Consider the following 10,361-nt stretch of genomic DNA (forward strand, 5'->3'; position numbering starts at 1 on the left):
CCCGGGGATGCCGCCCGCCTCCATCTTGTTGGCCACGGTGACGTCGGTGGACCAGACGTCGTACTGCCAGCGCTTCTGGCCCAGCACGCCGCCCAGCACGGCGCCGCTGTGCACGCCCACGCGCATGTCCACGGCCGTGCGCGTGCGCTCCCGCACCGAGCTGGGACAGCATGGGGACACCGTGGGGACACCGTGGGGACATGGGAATGGGGAATGGGGAATGGGGAATGTCCACGGCCGAGCGCGTGCGCTCCCGCACCGAGCTGGGACAGCATGGGGACACCGTGGGGACACCGTGGGGACATGGGAATGGGGAATGGGGAATGGGGAATGTCCACGGCCGAGCGCGTGCGCTCCCGCACCAAGCTGGGACAGTGGGGACACCGTGGGGACACCGTGGGGACACCGTGGGGACATGGGGACACCGTGGGGACATGGGAATGGTCACCGGGAATGGGGAATGTCCACGGCCATGCGCGTGCGCTCCTGCACCGAGCTGGGACAGCATGGGGACACCGTGGGGACACCGTGGGGACACCGTGGGGACACCGTGGGGACATGGGAATGGGGAATGGGGAATGGGGAATGTCCACGGCCGTTCGCGTGCGCTCCCGCACCGAGCTGGGACAGCATGGGGACACCGTGGGGACACCGTGGGGACACGGGAATGGGGAATGGGGAATGGGGAATGTCCACGGCCGTGCGCGTGCGCTCCCGCACCGAGCTGGGACAGCATGGGGACACCGTGGGGACATGGGGACACCATGGGGACACCGTGGGGACACCGTGGGGACATGGGAATGGTCACCGGGAATGGGGGACACCATGGGGAATGTCCACGGCCGTGCGCGTGCGCTCCCGCACCGAGCTGGGACAGCATGGGGACACCGTGGGGACACCGTGGGGACATGGGAATGGGGAATGGGGAATGGGGAATGGGGAATGTCCACGGCCGTGCGCGCGCGCTCCCGCACCGAGCTGGGACAGTGGGGACACCGTGGGGACACCGTGGGGACACCGTGGGGACACGGGAATGGTCACCGGGAATGGGGAATGGGGAATGTCCACGGCCGTGCGCGTGCGCTCCCGCACCGAGCTGGGACATGGGGACACCGTGGGGACATGGGGACACCATGGGGACACCGTGGGGACATGGGAATGGGGAATGGGGAACGTCCACGGCCGTGCGCGCGCGCTCCCGCACCGAGCTGGGACAGTGGGGACACCGTGGGGACACCGTGGGGACACCGTGGGGACATGGGAATGGGGAATGGGGAATGTCCACGGCCGTGCGCGTGCGCTCCCGCACCGAGCTGGGACAGCATGGGGACACCGTGGGGACACCGTGGGGACACGGGAATGGGGAATGGGGAATGGGGGACACCATGGGGAATGTCCACGGCCGTGCGCGTGCACTCCCGCACCGAGCTGGGACATGGGGACACCGTGGGGACATGGGAATGGGGAATGGGGAATGGGGAATGGGGAATGTCCACGGCCGTGCATGTGTGCTCCTGCACCGAGCTGGGACATTGGGGACATCGTGGGGACATGGGGACACCGTGGGGACACCGTGGGGACATGGGGACACCGTGGGGACACCATGGGGACATGGGAATGGGGAATGGGGAATGGGGAATGGGGAATGGGGAATGTCCACGGCCGTGCGCGTGCGCTCCCGCACCGAGCTGGGACAGCATGGGGACACCGTGGGGACATGGGGACACCGTGGGGACATGGGAATGGGGAATGGGGAATGGGGAATGGGGAATGGGGAGTGGGGAATGGGGGATGTTGGATGTTCACGGTCATGTGCGTCTGCTCCAGCACCGAGCTGGGACATTGGGGACACCGTGGGGACACCATGGGGACACGGGAATGGGGAATGGGGAATGCGGAATGTTGGACGTTCACGGCCATGTGCGTGCGCCCCAGCACCGAGCTGGGACATTGGGGACACCATGGGGACACCATGGGGACACTGTGGGGACATGGGAATGGGGAATGGGGAATGGTGAGTGGGGAATGGTGAGTGGGGGATGGGGAATGGGGAATGTTGGATGTTCATGGCCGCGCACGTCCGCCCCGGCACCGAGCTGGGACATTGGGGACACCGTGGGGACATGGGGACACTGTGGGGACATGGGAATGGGGAATGGGGAACGGGGAATGGGGAATGGGGGATGTTGGATGTTCACGGCCGCGCGCGTCCGCCCCGGCACCGAGCTGGGACAGCATGGGGACACCGTGGGGACACCGTGGGGACATGGGAATGGGGAATGGGGAATGGGGAATGTCCACGGCCGTGCGTGTGCGCTCCCGCACCGAGCTGGGACACCGTGGGGACACCGTGGGGACACCGTGGGGACATGGGAATGGGGAATGGGGAATGGGGAACGGGGAATGGGGAATGGGGAATGTTGGATGTTCACGACGCGCGCGCCCGCCCCGGCACCGAGCGGCGGCCGTGGGAACCGGGGTGGCCCCGGGGACCGAGGGGACACAGGGAATGTCTGGGGAATGGGGACGGCCACGGGGCCCGGGAATGGCCAGAGCCGTGCGCGCGTCTGATCCTGCACTGGGTGCAGCAACGTGAGGGAGGGGGGCTGTGGGATCTGGGAATGGGAACTGGGAATGGGGAATGGGAATGGGGAACTGGGAATGGGGAACTGGGAATGGGGAACTGGGAATGGCCACGGGGAACTGGGAATGGGAACTGGGAATGGGGATTGGGAATGGGAACTGGGAATGGGGAACTGGGAATGGGGAATGGGAATGGGGACTGGGAATGGGGACTGGGAATGGGGAATGGGAATGGGGAACTGGGAATGGGAACTGGGAATGGGGACTGGGAATGGGGAACTGGGAATGGGAACTGGGAATGGGGATTGGGAATGGGGACTGGGAATGGGGAACTGGGAATGGGGAATGGGAATGGGGACTGGGAATGGGGACTGGGAATGGGGAATGGGAATGGGGAACTGGGAATGGGGACTGGGAATGGGGACTGGGAATGGGGAATGGGAATGGGGAACTGGGAATGGGAACTGGGAACGGGGAACTGGGAATGGGGAACTGGGAATGGGGAACTGGGAATGGCCACGGGGAACTGGGAATGGGGAACTGGGAATGGGAACTGGGAATGGCCACAGGGAATGTCAGCATGGAGGGCAGGGTATCCGCAGGGAATGCGGCCTCAGCACCGCCCGGCCCCCATCGTCAGCAATCACACCCCATTCCCATCCCATCCCAATCCCAATTCCCATCCACATCCCCATTCCCATCCCAATCCCAATTTCCATCCCTATTCCCATTCCCATCCCATCCCAATTCCCATTCCCATTCCCATTCCCTTCCCGTCCCATCCCAGCCCAAAATTCCCATTCCCACCCCAAAATTCCCATTCCCATCCCATCCCATCCCATCCCATTCCCATCCCAATGCCCAATCCCAATTCCCATCCCATCCCAATTCCCAATCCCCGATTCCCAGTTCCCGGTCCCCGATCCCCAGTTCCCGAATTCCCGGTTCCCCTCGGTCCCTTACGCGATGGCCTCCACCATGGCCAGCCCCATCCGGATGGAGCACGCCGCGTGGTCCTCCCGGAATTCCGGCAGCCCGCAGATGCAGTAGTAGCAATCCCCCAGGATCTTGATCCGCAGCTGGTGATGCTTCTGGGAACCCGGAATTCCCAAAAGAATTCCCGGAACCATCCCGCTAATTCCCAGAATCCCGCAAAAAAAAAAGCTCCCGACGGAAACCCTCGGATTCCACATTTTCCCCATTCCCATTTTTCCCCATTCCCCATTTTTCCCCATTCCCATCCCTTTTCCCACCCAGCAGAGCCTGAACGCCTCCATCCCCTCACGGCCTCCAGACCTCCTGGACCCCATCCCCGATTTTTTTTTTTCTTTTTATTTCGGGAATTCTGGGGATTTTTTTTTCTGGGAATTCCATGGATTTTCGGGAATTTTGGGTGGGACTCACGGCGGCCAGCCTGTCCAAGCTGGTGAGGAGCTTGACGAGCTCCTGGGCGCTGCCTCTGGGAGCTCCCAAAATAATTCCCGGAACAATTCCCAAATTCCCACAATCCCACAGAAAAACTCCCGACGGAAACCCTCGGATTCCCCATTTTTCCCCATTCCCATTTTTCCCCATTCCCATTTTTCCCCATTCCCATTTTCCCCATTCCCACCCAGCAGAGCCTGAACGCCTCCATCCCCTCACGGACTCCCGACCTCCTGCACCCCATCCCCGATTTTTTATTTTTCTTTTTTTTTCGGGAATTCCGGGGGATTTATTTTCTTGGAATTCCATGGATTTTTGGGAATTACAGGTGGGACTCACAGCGGCCAGCCTGTCCAAGCCGGTGAGGAGCCCGACGAGCTCCTGGGCTCTGCCTCTGGGAGCTCCCAAAATAATTCCCAGAACAATTCCCAGAACAATTCTTGAATTCCCACAATCCCACAGAAAAACTCCCGACGCAAACCCTCGGATTCCCCATTTTTCCCCATTCCCATTTTTCCCATTCCCATTTTTCCCCATTCCCACCCAGCAGAGCCTGAACGCCTCCATCCCCTCATGGACTCCCGACCTCCTGCACCCCATCCCGGATTTTTTTTATTTTTCTTTTTTTTTCGGGAATTCTGGGGATTTTTTTTTCTGGGAATTCCGTGGATTTTCGGGAATTACAGGTGGGAATCACGGCGGCCAGCCTGTCCAAGCCGGTGAGGAGCCCGACGAGCTCCTGGGCGCTGCCTCTGGGAACTCCCAAAATAATTCCCGGAACAATTCTTGAATTCCCACAATCCCGCAGAAAAACTCCCGACGCAAACCCTCGGATTCCCCATTTTTCCCCATTCCCATTTTTTCCCCATTCCCATTTTTCCCCATTCCCATTTTTCCCCATTCCCATCCCTTTTCCCACCCACCAGAGCTTCAACGCCTCCATCCCCTCACGGCCTCCCGACCTCCTGCACCCCATCCCCGATTTTTTTTTTCCTTTTTTCCACGGGAATTCCGGGGGATTTTTTTCCCCCCGGGAATTCCGTGGGTTTTTCGGGACTCACGGCGGCCAGCTTGTCGAAGCGGGCGAAGAGCTCGTTGAGGAGCTTGACGAGCTCCTGGGCGCTGCAGGACGACGAGAGCTGCGTGAAGCCCACGATGTCGGCGAACAGGATGCTGCCGAAAGGGGAAAAACAGGGATCGGACCCCGCTTCCCGCGATCCCGGGAAAAATAAAAATTAAAATAAAATAAAATCCTGGACGTGGGGGTGCTCAATCCCAACCTCCCCGCTCCTTGTTTTCCCCACAATAACAATAAATAAAATAAAAAAAAAAAATCCGGGTTGTGGCGATAAAAACGCGATCCCGATTTCCTCGTTCTGGTTTTCCCCATAAAAAAATCCTGGGCGCGGCCAAAATGGCGCCCTGAAAAATCGATCCCGACTCTCACATTCCCATTTTTCCCCTAAAAAAATATCCGGGATAAGGCAAAAACGATGCTCGAAAAACTCAATCCCAACTTCTCCATTCCCATTTTCCCAAAAAGAAATCCTGGATCTGTTGACCCAAACTCAATCCCAATTTCCCCATTCCCATTTTTCCCCCAAAACAAAAAAATATCCTGGATCTGGTGACGCAAACTCAATCCCAACTTCCTCATTCCCACTTTTCCACCCCCAAAAAAATCCGGGATAAGGCAAAGACGATGCTGGACAAAAACTCGATCCCAGCTCCCTCATTCCCAGCTTTTCCTAAAAAAAAAAATAATCCTGGATTCAGCAGCACAAACTCAATCCCAACTCCCTCATTCCAGTTTTTCTGCACCAAAAAATCCCAGATTTGGTGAAACCGGCTCTCAAAAAATTCAACTTCGACTTCCCTGTTCCGGTTTTCCCAAAAAAAAAAAAATCCCGGATGTGGGGATACAAACCCAATCCCGACTCTCACATTCCCATTTTTTCTAAAAAAATTCCCAGATAAGGTGAAAACGATGCTGGACAAAAACTCAATCCCAACTTCCCCATTCCCATTTTCCCAAAAAGAAATCCCGGATGTGGGGATCCAAACTCCATCCCAATTTCCCCATTCCCATTTTCCCCCAAAAAACAAAAAAATATCCTGGATCTGTTGACCCAAACCCAATCCCGACTCTCACATTCCCATTTTTCCTAAAAAAATTCCCGGATAAGGCAAAGACGGTGCTGGACAAAAACTCAATCCCAGCTCCCTCATTCCCAGCTTTTCCTAAAAAAAAAATAATCCTGGATTTAGCAGCACAAACTCAATCCCAAATTCCTCGTTTCAGTTTTCCCAAAAAAAATAAAAAAAAAATCCCGGATGTGGGGATACAAACCCAATCCCGACTCTCACATTCCCATTTTTCCTAAAAAAAAATCCGGGATAAGGCAAAAACGATGCTCGACACAAACTCAATCCCAGCTCCCTCATTCCCAGCTTTTCCTAAAAAAATTCCTGGAATTGGCAACACAAACTCAATCCCAAATTCCTCATTCCAGTTTTTCCACCCAAAAATTCCAAGATTTGGTGACAACGACTCAAAAAATTCAACCTCGACTTCCCCCTTCCGGTTTTCCCAAAAAAATCCCGGATGTGGGGATACAAACTCAGTCCCTACTTCCCCATTCCCATATTTTTCCCAAAAAAAAATCCGGGATAAGTTGGGAAAAGGCGCTCGCCAAACTCAATCCCAAACTCCTCATTCCTGGTTTTTCCCTCCCCAAAAAAAAAATCCTGGATCTGGCAAAAACGACGCCCTGAAAACCCCGATCCCAGCTCGATCCCGATTTTGGGAATTCCCGACGATTTTCCAGGAACGTTTTCCACGCGGAACGGGGGAATTTTGGGAATTCCCGCCGGTTTTCCGGGAATGTTTTCTGTGCAGAATTTTGGGAATTTCTGGGAATTCCCGATGATTTCCCGGGAATGTTTTCTGTGCAGAATTTTGGGAATTTCTGGGAATTCCCGGGGGTTTTCTAGGAATGTTTTCCACACCGGAATTTTGGGAATTGCCACTGTTTTCCCAGGAACATTTTCCATGTGGAATGGGAAAATTTTAGGAATTCCCGCCGGTTTTCCGGGACCAGTTTTCCAATGTGGAACGGGGGAATTTTTGGGAATTCCCAGGGATTTCCTGGGAACGTTTTCTGCGTCGGGATTTCGACAATTCCCGCCGTTTTTCCAGGAACGTTTTTCCCGCAGAATGGGGGAATTTCGGGAATTCCCGCTGATTTTCCAGGAACATTTTCCGCACCAGAATTTTGGGAATTCCCGCCCGTTTTTCCAGGAGCGTTTCCATCGCAGGAGGGGGAATTTCTGGCATTCCCACTGTTGTTTTTCCCGGGAATGTTTTCCACACGGAACGGGCAGGAATTTTGGGAATTCCTACCCAGTTTCCCGGGAATTTGGGTTTTTTCTTTTTCCCCAGGATTTTGGGGCAGTTTCCCGGGAATTTGTGGGGTTTTCTTCCAGGATTTTGGGGCAGTTTCATGGGAATTTTGGGGTTTTTTTTCCCAGGATTTTGGGGCAGTTTCCCGGGAATTTATTTGGTTTTTTCCCCCAGGATTTTGGGGCAGTTTCCCGGGAATTTGTGGGGGTTTTTTCCCCAGGATTTTGGGGCAGTTTCCCGGGAATTTGGTTTTTTTTTTTCCCCAGGATTTTGGGGCAGTTTCCCAGGAATTTGTTTGGTTTTCTTCCAGGATTTTGGGGCAGTTTCCCGGGAATTTGGGGTTTTTTTCCCCCAGGATTTTGGGGCAGTTTCCCGGGAATTTGTGTGGTTTTTTTCCCCCCAGGATTTTGGGGCATTTTCCTGGGAATTTGTGTTTTCTTTTTTCCCAGGATTTTGGGGCAGTTTCCCGGGAATTTGTGGGGTTTTCTTCCAGGATTTTGGGGCAGTTTCCCGGGAATTTGTGGGGTTTTCTTCCAGGATTTTGGGGCAGTTTCCCGGGAATTTCTGGGTTTTCTTTTTTCCCAGGATTTTGGGGCAGTTTCCCGGGAATTTGGGGTTGTTTTTTTTCCCCAGGATTTTGGGGCAGTTTCCCGTGAATTTGTTTTTTTTTTTTTTCCCCAGGATTTTGGGGCAGTTTCCTGTGAATTTCTGGGGTTTTTTTTCCCCCAGGATTTTGGGGCAGTTTCCCGGGAATTTGTGGGGGGGTTTTTTCCCAGGATTTTGGGGCAGTTTCCCAGGAATTTGGGGTTGTTTTTTTCCCCAGGATTTTGCGGCGGTTTCCCGGGAATTTGTGGGGGGGTTTTTTCCCAGGATTTTGGGGCAGTTTCCTGTGAATTTCTGGGTTTTCTTTTCCCCCAGGATTTTGGGGCAGTTTCCTGGGAATTTTGGGGTTGGTTTTTTTCCCCGTGATTTTGGGGCAGTTTCCCAGGAATTTCTGGGGTTTTTTTCCCCCCGACAATTTTGGGGCAGTTTCCCGGGAATTTTGGGGTTGGTTTTTTTTCCCCATGATTTTGGGGCGGTTTCCCAGGAACTTGCGTTGGTGTTTCCCCAGGATTTTGGGGTAGTTTCCTGGGAATTTTGTGTGGTTTTTTTCCCCCAGGATTTTGGGGCAGTTTCCTGGGAATTTGTTTGGTTTTTTCACCCAGGATTTTGGGGCAGTTTCACGGGAATTTGTGTTGGTTTTTTTTCCAGGATTTTGGGGTGGTTTCCCGGGAATTTGTGTGGTTTTTTTTCCCCAGGATTTTGGGGCAGTTTCCCAGGAATTTGGTTTTTTTTTTTTCCAGGATTTTGGGGCAGTTTCCCGTGAATTTGGGGTGTTTTTTTCGGGGCGGTTTCCCGTGAATTTCGGGGCGCCTGACCTGACGTTCTCGTGCCGGTACATGTACATGGTGTTGAACTGCTGCAGCTCCTTCTGGCTCGGGTCCTTCTTCATGTCCTTCAGCATCTCGTCGGCCACGTGCTTGGGCAGGATGGAGAGCATCAGCCGCTCCTGACGCCCGCGAGGGACGCGGAATTCCCGGCGGGGAAAAAAAATCGGGAATTCGGAGAGGGGAGCGGGGGGGAGGGGAGAGAGACGCCGGTCAGGAATTGCAGGGAAAGGTTGGAGCAGCCTGGGAATGGCGAGGGGTGGGAATGTGGGATGGGGCTGAGGGTCCGTGGATCCCAACCCAAACCATTCCGGGATTCCGGGATCCAGGAGGCTCAGCATCCATCCCGAGGGATTTTTATGGGATTTTTGGGGAAGGAAAAGGGAAGTGGAGTCCCGAATTCCCAGGGAATTCCCAAAATTCCTTCCCGGAGAGGACTCAGGGGTGGGATTGAAGGTCCGTGGATCCCACCCCAAACCATTCCGGGATTCCGGGATCCAGGACGCTCCGGATCCATCCCGAGGGATTTTTGTTTTTATGGGATTTTTGGGGGTGGAAAAGGGGAGTCCCAAATTCCTTCCCGGAGAGGACTCGGGGGTTGGAATGTGGGATGGGGTTGAAGGTCCATGGATCCCAACCCAAACCATTCCGGGATTCTGGGATCCAGGACGCTCAGCATCCATCCCGAGGGATTTTTATTTTTATGGAATTTTTGGGGAAGTGGAGTCCCGAATTTCCAAATTTCTTTCCCAGAGAGGAGTCAAGGGTGGGAAGGGGATGGGGTTGAAGATGCATGGATCCGATCCCAAACCATTCCGGGATTCTGGGATCCAGGACGCCCAGGATCCATCCCCAGGGATTTTTGTTTTTATGGGATTTTTGGGGAAGTGGAGTCCCGAATTCCCAAAATTCCTTCCCGGAGAGGAGTCGGGGGTTGGAATGTGGGATGGGGTTGAGGGTCCGTGGATCCCACCCCAAACCATTCCGGAATTCTGGGATCCAGGAGGCTCAGGATCCATCCCGAGGGATTTTTATGGAATTTTTGGGGAAGTGGAGTCCCGAATTCCCAAATTTCTTTCCCAGAGAGGAGTCAAGGGTGGGAAGGGGATGGGGTTGAAGAGGCATGGATCTGATCCCAAACCATTCCGGGATTCTGGGATCCAGGACGCTCCGGATCCATCCCCAGGGATTTTTATGGAATTTTTGGGGAAGTGGAGTCCCGAATTCCCAAAATTCCTTCCCGGAGAGGAGTTGGGGGTTGGAATGTGGGATGGGGTTGAGGGTCCGTGGATCCCACCCCAAACCATTCCGGGATTCTGGGATCCAGGAGGCTCAGCATCCATCCCGAGGGATTTTTATGGGATTTTTGGGGAAGGAAAAGGGAAGTGGAGTCCCGAATTCCCAGGGAATTCCCAAAATTCCTTCCCGGAGAGGACTCAGGGGTGGGATTGAAGGTCCGTGGATCCCACCCCAAACCATTCCGGGATTCTGGGATCCAGGACGCTCAGGATCCATCCCGAGGG

The 10,361-nt window shown here is 54.8% G+C and overlaps 1 protein-coding gene across 5 annotated transcripts in view; it reads right to left on the reverse strand.

The window, feature by feature from the left end:
- The window catches only part of ADCY3 (adenylate cyclase 3), a 28,032-nt gene extending 18,156 nt beyond the window's left edge, over positions 1-9,876 (reverse strand). For 3 of the 5 annotated variants that reach the window (XM_054518437.1, XM_054518438.1, XM_054518439.1), the window contains exons 1-4: positions 8,830-9,876; positions 5,070-5,181; positions 3,547-3,674; positions 2-1,688 (exon numbers count right to left, since the gene is read on the reverse strand). In XM_054518437.1, coding sequence (XP_054374412.1) covers positions 2-1,688; positions 3,547-3,674; positions 5,070-5,181; positions 8,830-9,521 — 2,619 coding nt within the window. In that variant the 5' untranslated portion in view covers positions 9,522-9,876. The remainder of the gene's footprint in view (position 1; positions 1,689-3,546; positions 3,675-5,069; positions 5,182-8,829) is intronic. The other 2 variants (XM_036405937.2, XM_054518440.1) reach the window with 2 other exon arrangements.
- Between the last annotated feature and the right edge of the window lie 485 nt (positions 9,877-10,361).

Source organism: Molothrus ater, unplaced genomic scaffold (genome assembly GCF_012460135.2).
Source record: "Molothrus ater isolate BHLD 08-10-18 breed brown headed cowbird unplaced genomic scaffold, BPBGC_Mater_1.1 matUn_MA215, whole genome shotgun sequence".
Taxonomy (NCBI): domain Eukaryota; kingdom Metazoa; phylum Chordata; class Aves; order Passeriformes; family Icteridae; genus Molothrus; species Molothrus ater.